The sequence below is a fragment of the Anomalospiza imberbis genome, chromosome 10, assembly GCF_031753505.1.
Source record: "Anomalospiza imberbis isolate Cuckoo-Finch-1a 21T00152 chromosome 10, ASM3175350v1, whole genome shotgun sequence".
Classification (NCBI taxonomy): domain Eukaryota; kingdom Metazoa; phylum Chordata; class Aves; order Passeriformes; family Viduidae; genus Anomalospiza; species Anomalospiza imberbis.
In genome coordinates, this window is record NC_089690.1 from 19,332,237 (window position 1) to 19,350,469 (window position 18,233).

Here is an 18,233-nt window from a genome sequence, read left to right on the forward strand (position 1 = left end):
TTTGCTACAACACTAACATTTACCATTTCATTCCTCCCTAAAGAACAGCTCTGAACTTCTGATGCAAGCCAGGATAAAACCATTTAATCACAGCACAGGTTTTATTAGCTGGTTCCCATCTGATGGGCACAGCAGCCCTCTCACAACAAAATCAGTAACAGAGAATCCTTACTGGAAGCTCGGAAACATGTTTACTTTATATACAAGAAAAACATATTTACAACAAGTAAACTATGTACAAAAAAATCCCAAGAAACATTTCCATGGTAATTACTGTATAAATTAACAAAATAAATAGGAGGGAAGCAGGTCCCATTCTTAAGGCACAAAACCTTCTTCCCAAGACTGTACAGGGATTCACTTGCTTCCATAATGCTTTTAACAGGATCGCAGGAATGGTGGGGAGACCCCTGAGGAACAACAGTCGATGGACAACGATACAGACATGCAGTCACTGCTGACAGTTGTAGAAAAACACCATTTTTCATCCTTTCCTTTTTTACAGTACACACAACTTAAGATACAAAATATGTCTTGTAAACAGTCTGTTTATAAATCACATCGCTATTATGCACACTTTAAAATAACACTAAAACAATGATCGAAGCTTTCCATACAGTTTGGGTGCAGAAGCAGACATAGCACTGGTACTGAAGGCCTCAGCAGAACTGGAGGCTCCCAGGTGCCAGGCCAGCACCTCCAGGCACCCAGTGGCACAGTTCCCCTTGGCCACTGTGCTGGCTCCTGCCAACATCCCACAGGGTACAACAAAGAGGCCAGCCCTCCCGAGGGCAGCCCAGGGCAGGGCACTGCCAACAGCCAAACCTCCCTCCAGTCTCCACTGCATGCAATCTCACCTAGCCCCAGTCATCATTCCCCAGAATCTGCCATTAAATATCCATGATGGTGCCAGAATGTGAGAACTCAGCCTGAAGCCTCTTCCGAGCAGAAGAAACCCTATGCCCAGCTCACTGCAGCCACTGCCAGGGGTGAGGGATGTGAACAGAAGGTGCCACATGGCTTTCACAGGAGTTGCTTTTCTTCAGGGACTAAACACTTGTGTGATATGTGCAGTTCTAGCTTCTCTCAGGCTGGTGCTCCTGAGACTGCTGGACAGTCTCTTTTTGGCAAAGCAGCATATTTTTTACTAATTGTCTTTCCTGAGTTTCTCTCCCACAAAAAATTATCAGATGTCAGAAGAGAAACTCAGGCAGTAGCCAGGAGTTCTACCTGGCTCCCTACTTTGCAGATAGCACTCACTGATGTTCAAGACAAGTTGTCTTCATCTATTCACAAAAATCTCGCCAACAGAGATCTGCACTGTTCCCAGTGAGACACACAGAACTACAACCCTTTGTGGTTTCGTAGATCTAAACAATAATAAATATTCAAAGGCACTCAGGTTAAACGTGGATCCTGTTTTCTAGCTCTTAGAAGAAGGAAGAACTCCCTTCCTGCCTCTGATAAGTAAGACAGGAATATAGTGGCTGTCAACCCATTGACACATGTGCATGTGCACAAAAAAGATCTGAAGGCATTGACACACAGATCAAAAAAGCAAAAGAAATGAAGATGTGTCTGTGCAGGCCTCATCACTCATGCAAATGGCTAATGGCCATCAGGTCTTGATAGATATGGCATGAATTAAGGAACACACCTGAATGTAAAAAACTCTTTGGATTCCTCTGTTGCTCTGGGCAGGAAGAGTAGAGAGGAGCTGTTTCTATGCAAGCAAGAATTTAATCCCTCAAGGATTATGCAAGGCAAGAGCTTATTGTTTATGCATCTTTAACCACGAGGCTGCTGGGGAAAGTCCACAGAACAGCTCCCTCGCTGCATAGAGAACAAACACAGATCTCACCTGCTCTCCGGAGCTATCGCCTGCCTCACCCCCTGCTGCACTCTCCTGGGAAGGCACATGGATGTCCCAGCCATGCACAATTCTGGGATAGACAGTGTGATGCACACACTGTGAGGTCACTGCACACCACCACTGAGGATGGCTGCATCCTGAGGCTCTCCTGAAGAGATTTCTCCTCATTTTCATCCAGACACTGCTCTGTGCCTCAACAAGCAAGTGGGACAATACAGTATGCTTGCAATTCCTACTTACCTCATACCTCAGGAATTCAATATAGTTAGAGGGAGTCTGTACTGATAAATAAAAAATACAGCTATGGAAGCAATTGCCAACATATACATAGGAGAAATACAGTCAGGGCAAGGCTGGACATATTTCCTGCTCAAGCCCCACAGTATTTATACTGTGTTTCTAGCTGGATCAAGCATGTTTAGTCGTCTTTTACCTTCTCATGAGCAAACCCTGTTACTCGCCAGGCTGCGAGGAGACACATGGGTGAATGTGTCTGGTTAGAACAGACAGGCAGAGTCAGAATAACCCCTGGTGAAACACTAGGGAATTCAATGGAGCTTGCCCAGCTGAAATGAAATCAGCCCAGAGCCTTTATAAGCTGACAAATCTTTATATAAACTAATTCGACTGATTGTTATTAGACTAGAGAAGTGATATCAATTTGATAAAAATCCTTACAAGTAAAAAAGAATGATGTCCTCAGCAAATTATCTTTTATGCGACTGTGTATGTGGGCTTTTCTGTCTGCAACTGTAGCCAGACAGGTGCCCCTCTGTAATAATAATAAAAAAATAAATAAATACACAGAAAATGACAGAGTAATTAAAATTTTCTGCTGTCTCCCAAGTTTTACAGCACTGACTGTTGCCAAATTCCCTTTGCAATGATAAAGATGGTGATATAACTATGCATGCTGGTCTTGGGCTTTAACAGCCACCCAACTCAGGTCAGCCATCTAGAAACTCTGATTCAGAGGCACTAATTTTTCCATGCTCCACTGTTGCTGGTACCAAAGGCAATTTATCAATATATTCCAGATTTCATTATGATGCTCATTTGCTTGGTAACAATCTCCTTCTCTCAGAGTTCTTACAGGAGCCCCAATGTTTGACAGCATAAGGAATCTTTTAGGGGTACAGCCCAGGAGAAGTGAGCTACTCTCATCTTTTGTATCACCCTGGAATGAAGGAGCAAGGCAGAAGAAAGAGAAGCAAGGTGGAAAAGCTACTGAAACCTAGACAGATGAAAAGATATGAGTACTAGACTTAAATCACATATTTTGTGACAGAAATAGTTTTGTACACTGAAAGCTGAAGTAAAGAAACAGCTCTCGTGTTTGTGGCCACAGAAGTGGTACTGAACAGGCAGGAAGCTACACCTGGCCACTGACAGTCATATTGCTCCCTCCCTCAAGATGAAGCAAGTTGTCCTGTATCTCCCTTCCTGTGCAGCACAAACAGCTCATTAGCTTTCCTCTCCCTTTTATCTGGTCTCTCAAAGATGAATTCAGAAGAAGGAAAGTCAGAGCTGATTTCCTGTAACCATTTGTTTCTCCAGAATTTTCTTTTCTTACTGCCAGGAATTTCTGAACAATAGTCGGTGATGACTCAGCACCACATTTTTTGTGAAAACTTAAAGGTTGTACCATTGCCCCTGGCTGGTAGAAGAGAGCAGGCCCAGCAGAAGGCCCCACCAGCTGGTGCAAACCCTGTTTGAAATACATGTTTGCATGTATTTCATGCAAAATACATGCAAAAGCATGTTGTTTGCAAAAACATGAGTGAATGAGAATCACTTGATATTAATCGGAAGACGTCTGCACTGGCTTCGAATTTCAGATGCAAATTACACACAACTATAGATGCATTAAAAAGGGATTAGCAAGATGAAAGGAGAGGCTTTGTCCCACTTAAATATGCTAAATACAGGTGTGACACACAGAGCAGGAAAGTTTTGGGTCTGAAAAGACTGTCAGATGCTCCTGAATTAAGACTGGCCAATACATCTTTTGCCCTGAATGATTCTACTGTGATGAAGTTATCCAGTAAAGGTATCTGTGTTGCAGTTCTCAGGAGTCCTGCACTGTCCCTGGAACCAGAACTTCCCACGACACAGGACATGGCTCTTCAAACAGCGAGTGAGTTCTCTCCAGGAGGCTCTGCCAACCACAGAAGAAGTGCCTCTCCAATGGATGCAGCCATACCCCACAGGAAAAAAAGTAGCACCATGCTTGGTTGATATGAGCTCTGAACAGCTAAAATTTGGCTGTTCAGCAGAGAGAGTTGTGAGCACATCTGCTTTGTGAGGTGACTGCTGTGCAGTTAGGGAGAATGGTAGACACAGGCTGTGAAAACAGAAGCTAAGCCTCGCTGGCAGGAGTACTCCGGCTCAGCTCCTTGATCCCGTGCAGTATCCTCTTCATGTGACCCACTTTGGTCACACCCAGGTCCTGTAAGAAAAAACAAAACCTTACACTAAAAGAAAGGCAGAAGGAAACTCCAGGTGGCCAAGCAACAGTTACAAACTAGTCAGCCAGTAACAAAGAGAGGAGGAAACCAACCAGAAAAATTCCAAACCTGAGAGTCATATACAGAGCCTCAAACCACATGTCAAAAAGCTACTAAGGAATGCAGAGTGGGCACAGAGCAATGCAGAGAAACAACTGTGGACTGTTAGCCAGAAACACAAATTGTTTTGACTGTCAAAGGCTGTGAGACCAGAAAGAGCACATAGACGTCAAGGAGCCAATCTAGAAGCCAAAACATGCAGGAAGAACTAACCAGTCACATCTGATAGCTGGCACCATGCCACAAACACAGGCTGTAGGTGAATGACATGCAGAGGGGTCAGTTACACAGGTTACAGCAAACCTCACCATGGGAAGATGGTAAAAATTATAAGTAAAGGTTCAAGGGGCATCAAACAAATGCCACACACTACTTAAAAAAAAAACCAGTGTTTTCCTGGTCTATGCAAGTCACCAGAATGATGACACAAGTCTCTTCTACATGCAAAGAACCACCACTTTCAATTTCTCCTCAGTAGAAACAACGTCTCCTGGTGAGGAGATGAAAAGTTGTGCAATGTGGCTGCTAAGCCTACTTAAAAAAGATTCTCTCCATCCATAAGCCTCATCAAAGTGCACAATCACTTTTTCTTGTAACAAAGAAGTATGATGATCCATTTGTCCAGTCACTGCAAAGTAAGAACCAAATCTTCCCAATTACAGCACCCTCTGCAAAGATGGTACAGTAGCTGAGAAAAACTTCCGTCATTAAAATTAGAGATTCTAAAGAACACTATTGGCAATCTGTGTGCTGGACTGTATCATATCTCCAGGAAGCTGTGGCAGAACTGGACAGCTGGTCCCTCAACCAGCTCTTCTACTTCCCTGCTATGAAAAACCAGGGGACCCAAAAGGGTGAGAAAATAAAACGAGGCTGTAGTGAACCTGTTCATCTTGCCAAGGCACCTGGAATGAACAGCGGGCAGACCACTTCCAAGCACATTCAGCACAGGAGGTCATGCAGATGCAGCTGGCTATTTCTCATGAGCCGACCGTGAAAGTACCTTGAGGTCCCTCCGTTCAAGGTGCAGGAGCTCAGAGCCCCGGACGTCATGCCGGATGAAGATATCCTTATACTCACAAAGACTGAGGTGCTCAAGCCACGCCGCAACCTCCTCCGTTCCCCAGAGGTGAACTGTTAGAGATGGAAAAGCAGGAGTGCATTGAGTACCCAGAATCCCAGGAGACAGGGAGAGATGAGGACACCACAGCACTCAGTGCCAGAGGAGGAAGGCAAGCAGGACCACAGTCTCTAACTAAGGGGAGGGCAGCACAACCTTCAATCTCGAATGAAGGAGGTAGGGCAAAAAAAGCTAAGAGATGTTCTCTTAAGAAGAGGCCTGCTGCAGTAGAGCCAGGAGGAAGTGCATATTTGTTTGGATGAGATGGCCTATCTTTTCATAGGGGTAACTTTTTTCAAGTTTACACCATTGATTAAGAAGAGTAAATTAATTGTGTAAATTCTGTGTACAAAACAACAGATTCATAAAATATATGATGGAGAATCACAGCACAGATCAGTTTGCACATTATTATGTACAACCACTTGCAATCAGTAAACAAAATGGCAACTTCTCTCCCCTTTGTCTGAGGGAGAGAGGAAGAGCTTAGACTTCCACCTTCTTGCAGTCTCTAAATAAGAGAATAATAAAATTTCCCAGTTTTGGGAGGCAGTGAATGAACACCAGCCTGTCAGACAGGAGACTGTACCCACAACTCCATGGCAGAGGACAGGACCCAAGAGCCAACAGCACAGGTCATACTTCTGAGTTTTGGAAGAAAGCCTTCATAAGGAGAGCATAAACCAAAAATCAACTAGACCAATTTAAAGAGAAAGTGTCTTGAATGGCAATTTGTTGATTCATGGCCAGTTTTTATTTACTGACCAATAGGATTAAAGGTCAGGAAGCACCTGTGGTGATGCTAGTCCCCAGCCAATTAGACATGAAACTTGATTAAAGCCTGAAGGTGAATCATTGAGAAAAATATCATTTACTGTATCATAGAGAATAAGCAGTGAAAAGACTGGAGTTACGCGGACTTGGGCCCCGCAGCCATTTTTATACTTAAAATGCCAAAATCCTCAAATTTACTTCCCTAAACATCCTCTGAAATATCTGTGAAAATCTGTACAGTGTAGGGGAGAATTCTTCAGAGAGTACCTCCTGTTCCTGCTCACGAATGTTGGCATGGTTCAGGGGGACCATGACTCAGAAGGGAGCAATAAGCTATTTTGCCACATGAAAAAGATTGACTAGACCTGCAAGAAGAGGCAGATGCAGATGAAACAGAAGGAGAAGATGTGTGAGGAAACAGACCGAGAACAGGTAGTGGTGTGACCACACTGATGGGATAAAAAGACACAATGAATGAGCAGACTTGGTACCCGGCAATCCCATGCTACTGTGAGTCTCCTTATTTTTGTTGTTCTTCTCTTTTTTAAACTTGGTCACCAGGCGGAATTTGCCACTGCGGCTGCGTTTAGAATAATCCAGCATCTGGTTCTGCAAGAACAGAAGGGAAAATCAAGCACACATAAACTGATTGGAATGGACTAAGAGCAACAAACACCATCAAGCTCAGCTCCATGATCTCTTAAAGAAAAAAAAAAATCCTAAACTCATTCTCATCACGACAGAAAAGGAAGCAGAGAAAGTTGATCCCATATTAGGCAAGGGATCTTGGCAGGAAATTACTTCCTTTAGCCCTAGGAAGTCAAGTTTCTTTCTTAAAATTTTTTTCTCACATCAGCCATATAGTCACAGGAAGTCAAACACACAGAGACAACTAGGGAGGGAAAAAGAGAACAGCTAGGGAAAAATAGCCCTGGTCCTTCTCACCTCCTCATCACAGGGCTCCATAAGCTGCCACAGCCAAGGAATGTCTGCCAGTTTCCTCAGCTGGAGGTCCATGTCTGCCAGGGCTGCCTGGAGCTGCTCCTTCTGTGGAGGATCTAATTGCTGGATCAGGAATAGAAGAAAGGCAGAGTTAAAAGCCTCATGGTAGAACACACAGCCAGGCCCTTGTCTTGAAATTCCTAGCTAACAAAGCAGTTCCTCTGACAGGAAGTGCAGAGCAGGTACTCTGCCCAGACCAAGTTAACAATTCTTATATTTTCTGAGCTCCAAGCTCCACAGCACACTAGTGTAGCAAAATTTTCTGTAGCAAATGATTCCTGGATAATAACATCTAAACTGACTTACAGAGTCCAAGACCAGCAAAATGCTAGGCCAAGGCAGTAGGAGGAGAGGAGGAGAAGTGGGAGGCTGGTTTTTCCTCCTGCTTACCAGTGCCATTTTGCCTGCCAGTAGCAGCTCTGTCTCATTGTGCAGGGCTTTGACATTATTCACCATCTCTACAACAAGGCTGCAGTTCAGACCCTGCAGGGAAGCAGTTCATGTACAAGTTAAGCTTGGAAGTGCACAGGTCTGAGCAGTCAAAAGGAAGAAGTCTTAGACTAGCAAGGCCTACTTTTGGTCAGCTAGAATGGAAAACCAAAAGCTCAGGAGTGAGGACAAAATGGGAGATGCCAAGTGAGTGCAGTACCTCTGTAGACTTGGATTTAGCGTAGACTTTGTCCATAGACTTGGAGCTGGCATTGACAGCATGGGCAAGCTCCTGTTCCATGTCCTGATAGGATTGAGCTATTTCCCGAATGCTAAAGAGAGAATTAGAGATTGCATCAGCATATCAGACTGCATATGTTCAAATCAGGCGATCTCTCCTGACTGGGTATCCCATTTAAACACTCATCCAAGTGATGAGCTGAGCCGGGATCATGGCAGGGGCACAGACTCTGGCAAAGCAGGGCAGCCCTCCTGCCACACTGAGCATGCACAGGCAAGGAAATGCAGCTCTCTCACAGGAACAACATGTTCAATTCTGCACACAAAATGGGATCAGTTTGAAACACAACCCAGACATTTTAGTATGACTAGAGTGATGTGAAAGGCAGCTGCACTTACAGCAACCTTCTCTAATGACTCTAGGAACTTTCTCTCAGAAGCCCAACGGAATGCCTGACCAAAGGATGAGCAGGTAAGAATACGTTCTGGGCATTGTACAAAAATTCCTGCTAGGCATCAGGGTTACAACAACCCAGGCTGTCATCTGAGCTCCTTGAGAGGCTTTTGTTTCTTTTCTGAAAAAACTACTTTATATTCAAAGGCAACAGGTTCTTTCAGGATTAAAGGATCCATGTTTGCTCATAAAAGTAACATATTTTGTTCAAAATGGCCTAAGAAAGCTTATCCAGCTTTAGTCCTTGTTTAGCTGGGACACTGAACAACAAATGATGCTACTCTCAGTGACATGGACCAGCAATGTAGCTGAACAGGAACTTCTCCAGAAACAGTAAGCAGGACAAGAACTTCAGGCCCTAAAAGAGGGTCTATTCATCAAAAGCAAGTTGAGTCACACCTGTGGATCAGAGCACCTGCAGCTTGACCAAACTGGATGATCTGGGTGGATTCTTCTTCAGACATGATCTCTGGTTGCAGAGAGAAAGAGGATGGTCGTGACAACTCACACTTCTGCTTGTCCTCCCAAGACTTCAGGGTGCTCTCAAACGCCTAAAAACACAGTAAGCAAACTGTGAAGTACCTAGTAAAACTCCTATAAAAACCCAGTGACTGTGCTTATGCCTGCAAAACATGTAGATCTGGAACAGGCACTTTTCACTGCAGGGTCCAGTAGTTAAGTTGCTTATAACTTTGCTAAGTAGCTGGCTGGGATGAAGCTTTCCATGCCACATGCTTGCCTTGGCTGAATTTCTTGGCTGAATATTTAAGCACAGTTTTAGTCAAAATTACTGGGCAGTACTGAGGGCCAGACTTAAAAAATCCAACAATTCTCTACTGGTGGCAGCCTTTTCTTTGAGCAGCTATATCACCTTTACACCTCAGTATTACTAAGACACTTCAGAGCTTGAAATTAAAAATGTTCAAGGCTCCTCCTTATCTGGAAGTAAACTGGGCTTCCCTAGGAACTGGTGGGCCAAGCATGTGAACTCAGAGCTAGGACCTGACACATTTGAAACCTTACTGATATTCCTGTGGGCAGCAGGTAGTGGTGTGGGAAGAAGCAAAACAGATCCAATGTAGGATTTATATTGAATATGGTGAGAATGAAAACTATGGAGCCCTGTAGTAAAGCACTCTCTTCCCTTACTGCCTCTAATACTGGAAAATCAGGCTCTGTCAGCTCAGTGCAAGCTACCTGCTGATCTCACTCTTGCTGATGACTCTTTAGTGGTCCAGATGAGGCCAAACAAAGAAGGGAATTTGAGTTTTTCCATCTTCAGTTTAGGAAATTATGTAACCCAAATCACATTTGAAAAATGTTACCAAAAGGTACAGGGTCACATGCATGAAGTCCACTTCAACTGACTAGGGCAGGTTTGCTCTTTCAAAGAAGGGGTATGCTGTGACCTTTAAAAGGACAGCAGGAAAAACAAGGGTAAGTTGAGACAAAGTTGAGTGTGCAACTGCAAAACTGGAACCTCTTCCTCAGTGGCAATTCCATGACTGCAAAACCAAGTTGGTAGGCAATTAGGAACGGGCTGGCACAATCATAGCTGTGGTTTCTGATGGCCCAAAACAAAGCACACACACAAGGGACTACCTTGTCTTCTCTGTCTCTCGTGCTTCATGTCACATTTCCCACCATGCCCACACATAGGCTGCCTCTCCTTTTTTCCCTCCCTTTACAGCAGCAGTCCTGTTCTCTCTTGCTCTCTGTGCTATCTCCTTCAGTCATTGTCCCTCCAAGTGTCAATGTGATGCTGCAGAAGCTCTCTTACTCTTCACAAAAGATTGTGTGCACTATTCCTATCTCCTCTCCACAACATTCACATCAGAGCTGACAGGACACTCTTTGAACTCAAAAGAGGATACATTCAGCTAGATATAAGGAAGGATTTTATACAGTGAGGGGGATGAAACACTGGCACAGGTTGCCCAGAGAAGTGGTGGATACCCCATCTCTGGCAACATTTAGACCACAGGCTGGATGGGGCTTTAAGCAACCTGGTCTAGCGGAAGGTGTCGCTCCCCAGGGGGCTTGGACTAGATGACCTTTAAAGTCCCTTCCAACCCAAACCATTCTGTAGTTCTATGATCAACACCCACTGCTCTCCCAGTTAAGAGGTCCCTGGTGCCCTGTCCTACCATGACAGAGGCTTTGTATGCCCACCTTTGCTTTCCTTTCATACTATCACCTTTGTAATTCCCTTGCCAGGCAATCTGCCTCAGGCCTGTACCAGGCTGCTTTCTGTTTTTCCCTTTGTTGTACTCCTTCTTATTGTGATTCAGCAGGTGAGTCCCTTTGCAGAGGACTTTGATTTGCTCTGGAAGCTGGGTAAAGGGGTGTCATGCTGGAAAGTATGAAGAGCTGCTCTCAACTGAACTGTTTATGTGTGGACAATCACAGAGCTGGGAGGACTCAAAGTGTGTCTGTGCCACAGCATGGTCTTTATCCTTTCCTTTGTCTGACCACTGCTCAATCATACAGCAAAAGAGCAAGGAGGCTTGCTTATCTGCTGGTACTCATCAGATATATTTGAAAATTATGAGATGAGACCGACACACATGTCTGGAACAAGGCATAAGACACTGTTTTGCATGGTCAATGAAGCCAGATACTGAACAATAATGACAAATTAAAACATTGACCGTCTGAATCTAGACAATCCACAGCACTCGGCGAGGCAGGCATCCTATAGAAAAAACAGCATGCAAGCATGTTAAGAAACACTGTCACAAGGCACCTAGAAAAGGAAGTAAAATAAGCTTGCATAAACAACCTTATTTATTTAATTTCCCAAGCGGTGAATGCAAGTTTAATCACATTCTTTCCCAAAAGGTTTATGGTGTGTAATAAAATATGCTTCTTGCATTCACAAAGATAATGTTCATGTGTGGCCCTGTCCATGCTCTCCAGAAATATTTGCCATTGAAACACACGTGTACTGCACAGGCAATTCAGGATGCTCTTACCCTGTCTCGGGTGAGGGTCTGTGCCCTGTTCTTATGAACAATCCAAATGTAACCTGGAGGCTGGATCCAGGCTTCTCCATCCACTTGCACAGGAACTCCTTCTTCTCCAAGGATTGCTATCTTTACTGTCCGGCACTGCAAGGGAGTGACTGGGTCAGAAGAACTCGAAAAGGTTGATTGTCCAAAAGCATAAGCCATTCTCTGTCATTCCAAAGCCCCTCCCCAGGTGCTGTAGCTGTGGTGCTACTTGAGGCACACATGTCTAGGCAGCAGGACACACCTCACCCATGAGCAGCGGGGAATACCTGCTTTGCCTTTGGACTAATCTGTATTTGAGCTGTTCGTCTAACTCCTAGTAAAATGAATGCTAGCAAACAATTCCATACTCAAATTGCCCCTGAACATGTCCATTTCCAGCCCTGGTGAATGCTCTTTCCATGGACCAGACAGAGCAGAAACAAGGGCTTTACAAAGTCATCAGCTGGAGAGGGGGCAGGCAGGAAGAGCTCACAAAAGCACCTGATACCTGTGCAATCCGGTGATGCTGCAGGTTTATCACACGTGACACTGCCATCTGCATGCTACCAAACACGGCTACCACCTCCAAAATCTTGTCATCGAAGGAAGGGGCTGTAAATGTCTGCCACATACAAGGGAGAGAGAATTCAGCTGAGGCACAGCTCTCTTGAGAGACATTTTCTTTACCCCTTATTGGTGCTGACCTGGGGGTTGGCTTTTAATCGTGCTCTTTAATCTGTATAAAATTAACAACAAGGCTAGAAGGTGAAGAACTGGAATGAGCTAGAAGTGAAAAAAGGAGGCTTCCAACGGCTAAAGTATAATTCAGACATGAAAACTGTAGGTCACACGGTGATAATTATTCTTTTGAAAGTAGGCACTCCAAAAAATTTCCAAAGAACACAATGTTTCTGAGTGAATCTACCTGACTTTGCTGTCAAGGGGCTTTACTTCTCTGTGGTGACAAGGTCAACCTAAAGAACTTCCTGCATGTCCAAATGCTCTGGTGATGTTTTTTCTGAATCCATACAGACTGTATGAAAGCTGCTCAAAGTTAGGTTTCAGTATCTCAGCCACATCCAACAAAAAGTGCATGCAGACAGGCCCCCTGCCCTCTTCTTCCAAGCACTATTTTCAGAGGCTGTGACCTCAAAAGCAAAGGTAGTAGAAATATTTCCTGTGTTGTCTTAGAGAATACTCACATCATCTTCCTTGGTTCCCCCCCAGAAGTTGGTGCCTCCTGCATAGCTGGGAATGTTGAGTACAGCGATCCCCTGGAGACTGGGCAGAGGGATTGGCCTCCCATCGCACTGCACAGAAATGAAGGCAACACTACTCTCAGCCCAGCAGGAGAGAGACCCTCCTGCCAGAGCACATGCTCTGTGAACAGAAAACAGTCAGCACCATCTTAGTAATACATTAATTCAGGTTTCTTCCTGTTCATTCTTGGCCTAGAAGAGTAGAAGGTATCCACTCAAGCTTCATAAGCCACACATCTTCTGGCAGACATGGATTTTAGAGAGATACTCTTTGTTTCTTTTCCTCTAACAGGAACAGGACACACCTCTTGATTTATTTCTCAAGGAAGTGGAGTAAAACTCCTGAAACATCCATGTGATGAGGGTCTTCTCCTGCAAGTTACCTGTTTATGCTGTACATGACCTATACAAAAGTATTTCTTTTCCAGCTGGATACAAATTACAGCATAGTTAAACTCAGAGCTTTCCACTGCACCCACCATCAAAAATTATGTGCTCACGTGAGATACCACATAGAATGTAACAATCTGATCCATGCTGAACACTGCATTGCGAACAGCAAATACTTTCCAGCAGGATGATACTTCTTCCCTTTTGGGCTTAGAATACAAGTTATGCTCCAGAACCAGGAAAAGCCACTTTTACTTTAGCTCAGCGTGACACATAGCCAAGTACATTGTTTCAGGCAGGCAAATGTCACCAAGCCAAATCACCATGACAAAAATCACAGTGCCTGAAGGAGATGGAGCTAGGCATCCCAGTCTTAGGAACAGAAGAATATGCTAACTCCTCACCTCCAGCAAGACCTTCTGCTCCAGGTTTTTATATGTTCTGTGCAGCAGCTCCTTGGTCCCCAATACTCCATACCACATCATATTCTTAGTACGACTTCTAAGGGGGCAAACAAAAAGAGAAAAAGTCAGCACAGACATTTACCCTTTCACTAAGAAGGAATAAAATCTTCACATTGAAATGGTACCTGCTACATCCTAAACCACAAAGGGGCTTTGCTTCCAAAAGGGTCAATTGCTTCAAGTGGTCACTGTTCTAGGAAACTACTTCCCTTTAAATAAATGTCAGGTAGGAATCAAGCATGAGTAACAGACACTACCAGAAACATACAAAGACTGCCCTGGCACAGAACTTGTCCATCTCATACACCAGGACATCAACAGTGCTTGGCTGTATTAGCTCATATACAGCAAATACAGCCAATCCCAGGCTACACAAAGCATCCTGTAGTTGCTCAGGTATTCAAAAGGCCAAACCTGTGGTTTGTATTGAATCAGGATCAATGCCAAAACCAGCCTCTGCTGCATTTAGAATTGAGATGAGCTTCTCTCATAGCTAAATAGCAAGCCCAGGAGAAAAATCTGTGAGTGAGATGACATAAATAGAACCAATGTGCTAAATCTGCACCAATGTAGCAACTTAAATACCTTATAGCATAATGAATCAGTAATAAATCAGTAACTTATCTCTTCCATCATTATTTCAAGCCTTGAAGGAGCATTATGTAGACAATACACCTATTCAGCACATTGTAGACAATCAGCTTCAAAACCACACAGAAGCATGAAGTGGTTCAGTCACTTTTGGCATAGTTCCAAAGGTCATTTAAAACAAAACCCACCTGCATTTCTCTGGGTGCTCATCACGTTTGTTGTTGAAGTCCAAAGAAATCTTTGCATCCAGTCCAATTCCAAAGTAATTATTCATTACACACTTCTCAGTGTAACATTCACTGCCAAACAGAAGAACAAAACTTCCACTCATAAGTCTTAGTACCATTTGGTGCATGTCTCACAAAGAATCATTTAGATTGGAAAAGACCACCAAGCCCAACTGTGTCACATGTGTGTCACTGCACACTCCATAAGCTGATCCTTAAGCTCTAGAATCCAGCATATGGATCCATTTATGGAACCCCAGGCTGTTGCAGTCCATTACTTTTGTCCATAAACAAATCCCCCTCTCTGCTGAGGTCTGTTTGCAAATGCTCATGCCCTCCCTTCCAGCTCCTGAGCATACTCACAGATTTTCAGGCTCAGAGTTAAAGGGATCAGCATGGATCAACAATCGGCTGATGACAGAGCTCCCAGGCAAAGAACCTGACATGCCAGCACGGATATCTGTAGGAAAATTGACCATGGAGAAGAGCATGACTAATAACAAGCAGAAAACAGGTAACTTCAATCTCAAAGACAAGATAACAAGAGTTGATACATTCTTCCCTGTCATTCATGAAGAAAGCAAATAGCATTAGTGCCTTCTTTCACCCCAGAGGTGAGTTCTTTTAACAAGGAGAAGGGTTTCTGGGGCTGCCTGCAGGGCTTCTGACTGACAGTATACTGCCAAGGCTAGCAGCACAGTTGTATAGAAACATGGAAAAGAGAAATAGGAGTTCTCTCTGCAGCAGGTTTTTTGTTCCAGGGTGAGACATGCGATATCCCTGATACAGTGAATAGAGAGAAAGAAGCAGGACTGAAGTTATAATCCAAGTTATTCAAGAATTACTGTCTCCTGCTTCTTAAATTATTAACTGGTGACCCACAAATAGTAGGTTTGTCAGAGAGAAAGGAAATTACCTGCTTCCAGAAGGAGCAATTTGAACAAGTAATTTGGGTGAAGAGATGGAAAGATACTGCTACACTGATGGGGAGAAGTTGCAGCACATCATGTGAGAGGTGGGAATTCTGCTGAGTCTGTGCACTTCCAGTCACTTCACATAAGGAACTGTTGCTCTCAACCTATGGCTGCCATTCTTCAGAAACCTTTCTCAACAACATCATCTCCCCCTTCTCATGGTTACTTTGAGATAAGTATCTCCTTGCAATTGGCATCTAAATTCTGCCACTTCATGGCATTAATAGAAATCTGTGTCTAAGTCTTAGCTACAAACTGGAAACTACTACAGCTCATTCCAGGCCTCCACTTGCAGTTGTCCACAAAGGGATTTCTCTCATGGTTGACCTTGCACCAAAGGGCATCTGGCAGGACAATCTCATGTTTTCACATGAGGACTGCAGCCTGTGCTGCAGTCACCCATGCTCCAGTTGGCTGCCTCATTGGGAAGTGGTGGTTGTTACACCTACTTGGGTAGAGGATTTTTGTGTTCAGCATTGGCAAGTTGTCCCGGCTTCCTGTCTGGGGAGGAAGAGATGCAGAGCTGCCCAGTGACAAACTTCCTTTGTTTATTAGTCTTTCACAAGGAGACTTGGAGGCTGTAAAACACAACACAAATTTGGCTATTGACAAACATAGTGCTGTGATTCAGACCAACACAGGCCAAGCAGCAAGACTGGGTTAGGAGTCACTCAACAGCAAAACACTTGAGCCCCCAGAAAACAAAGAATTGACAGAACCAGTCAGTAAGAGACAGAGATGTCAGATATGTGCTGCTGGAAAACCCCACAGATTGGAAGTACCAAAATGTCACAAGAAAAATATTAGAAACGGAGATGAGAAAAAGCTGGTGCCAGCAGCACAACAGATAGGGTGTTTGGCTCCAAATCAATAATCCGGGAAGTTCCAAATGTATTAGCAGTAATCAGGGATCTCTAACAAATTACTCACATAACACAGTTATTAAAGCAAACTGGCTGCTGTTCTCTGTCATCTGCAAAGGATGACATGAAAAGTGCTCAAGACTGTCCTTGTCCAAGCACTGAAAGCCAAGAGAATCCAGATTACTGGCTAAGGTGCAAGAAAATTTCTGAATCCTAGGCTTTATATGCTAAGATCATGGACCAGCTGTGAGAGATGCAGCAAAAAATGGAATGTATAATGCACAGGCTAGAACACAGAAAATTGCAAGGCCTGTAGAGTAATAATGTAAAAATTTGAGAAGAACAGAACACAGAAGGTAATACACATAATACCTCCTTCCCTTTTTATAACTAACAGAATTATAATCCACAGGCAACACCTGCATGGTGGTAGCCCCAGAGCAGTACCTTTCCTCTGGCTCCTCCCCTTGGACACTCCATAGCTGCTGCTGTGTGATGACTGCACGGAAATTTTATCCTCGTTCCTCAGCTCCTTGCCTTCCTCAGTGGCTGAGAGACTAAGGAGGAAGCCCTCTTGCTCCTGGGTCTGAGCGTTCTGCTCATCTACAGCTGTATGAAGAGAAAGTAGGTGAGTGCCTCACAGCTCTTCTGGCAAGGAATACCTCCCACTCATGTAAATAACAACAGGATGGTATTCTAAATGTCCTGATTCCTTAAAGGAAAGAACAGGAATAACACAAAGCTTTCCTTTGTCATTTGTCTCAGCTCTGATCTGGAGAGCTTTTGGAACCAGGTTGGCTTAGCTTCTTTGTTTACTTTGCTGAGTTCTTTAGCAGTCAGGCTCTAAATAGAAGTGTCTATTTTTAATGCCACAGGTACTCAGGCATCCTGAGATGTAAACTCTGCTAGAGGTGATGGGCTTCCATTTATTTGCACTTAGATATTGCCAGGAATTCTAACCAGACAGACATGAAATGATTAATAAATTTCCTGTTTGTTTAATCTGTAGTGGTGCAATAACATAAGGCATTTGAAATGGGGACTTAGACACATATAATCAAAAAGGAAGAAAACAGCAGTCTGTAAAAACCAATACAATCAGAGGAAAGAATCAGATTGCACACACTGGAAGAAGAAAAACAGTTTGGAAAAGCTGAACAAATACATCTGAAATGTAACTGGAGTTTGCTCGAGAGCTCGTAAGATTTAAATGCTAGCATGCTGCCTAAAGAAACCAAAACTTCCTTTGCAAGCAATCAACAAGTCTTTTCCTCCCCAGCAGCCCCTGCCAGGGCTCAGCTCTGAATGCCCTCAGCTGCTCTACCAGCTCACTGCCTGCACAGCTCACCCCCTTCTTTCAGTCTCTTCACTCGTGCAGCAGAAACAGGAACACTTCTGGCTGGATTAAGCAAATTGTTTTGGCTCCAATAGAACTTCACAAACATCAAACTGGCCTAAGGCAAGCAGCAGCAAAGTGAAGGAGCAGTGAGGTCAAGGCCTCCTATTTCACCAGAAGCAGGCTGTTTGCTGGACTTCCACTATTCACCTCCAGCAAATGTTGTATACAGTGCTGCAGTGCTGGAAATCCAAGCAACATTGCAATGATTTGTAACTTACTACACAATTGTTCAGAGTGCACACCTGGGTGCGCATGGATGTTAGATCTGCAATTTCAATGCTTTTATCTCCAGTAACAAACTGTTAAGTACTTCCTTTGGTCTCAGTTAACCCCCGACTTTATGACTAACACTTGGAGACTGATGATGCCTTTCAAAGGAAAAGAAACTTGGAGCATTGGGGGTGTGTGCATGGAGACAGACAAGGGTCAAGATGTGGAGAAGAGGGTCACCTGCCTAAAAAGTTAACATCAGAACAGAACTGACTTGCACCAAAGTGCAGTATTACAAGTTTTTCCCAAGGACAAAGCTAATTTAAGAAGTTCCTGCCCTCCCCTGCAGTAGTACCACAGTAATGTTTTGCTGGCCTCTGCTATAAAGTAATTGAAACAATGTT

The 18,233-nt window shown here is 43.9% G+C and overlaps 1 protein-coding gene and 1 long non-coding RNA gene across 12 annotated transcripts in view; one reads left to right on the plus strand and one right to left on the minus strand.

The window, feature by feature from the left end:
- Window positions 1-168: 168 nt before the first annotated feature.
- The window catches only part of DGKD (diacylglycerol kinase delta), a 61,225-nt gene continuing 43,160 nt past the window's right edge, over window positions 169-18,233 (minus strand). For 9 of the 11 annotated variants that reach the window (XM_068201016.1, XM_068201018.1, XM_068201014.1 and 6 more), the window contains 15 exons: window positions 16,668-16,829; window positions 15,807-15,935; window positions 14,747-14,843; window positions 14,345-14,455; window positions 13,506-13,602; window positions 12,655-12,762; window positions 11,961-12,074; window positions 11,435-11,569; window positions 8,859-9,010; window positions 7,986-8,097; window positions 7,727-7,819; window positions 7,280-7,399; window positions 6,826-6,943; window positions 5,444-5,574; window positions 169-4,322 (listed from right to left, as the gene is read on the minus strand). In XM_068201016.1, the coding sequence (XP_068057117.1) occupies window positions 4,233-4,322; window positions 5,444-5,574; window positions 6,826-6,943; window positions 7,280-7,399; window positions 7,727-7,819; window positions 7,986-8,097; window positions 8,859-9,010; window positions 11,435-11,569; window positions 11,961-12,074; window positions 12,655-12,762; window positions 13,506-13,602; window positions 14,345-14,455; window positions 14,747-14,843; window positions 15,807-15,935; window positions 16,668-16,829 (1,769 nt within the window). In that variant the 3' untranslated portion in view covers window positions 169-4,232. Of the gene's footprint in view, window positions 4,323-5,345; window positions 5,575-6,825; window positions 6,944-7,279; window positions 7,400-7,726; window positions 7,820-7,985; window positions 8,098-8,858; window positions 9,011-11,434; window positions 11,570-11,960; window positions 12,075-12,654; window positions 12,763-13,505; window positions 13,603-14,344; window positions 14,456-14,746; window positions 14,844-15,806; window positions 15,936-16,667; window positions 16,830-18,233 lie in introns of all 11 variants that reach the window. The other 2 variants (XR_011002705.1, XM_068201013.1) reach the window with 2 other exon arrangements.
- Window positions 8,886-11,027, plus strand: LOC137480109 (uncharacterized). Its single transcript, XR_011002709.1, has 2 exons — window positions 8,886-9,021; window positions 10,153-11,027. It is a non-coding gene; the product is annotated as an uncharacterized lncRNA (long non-coding RNA).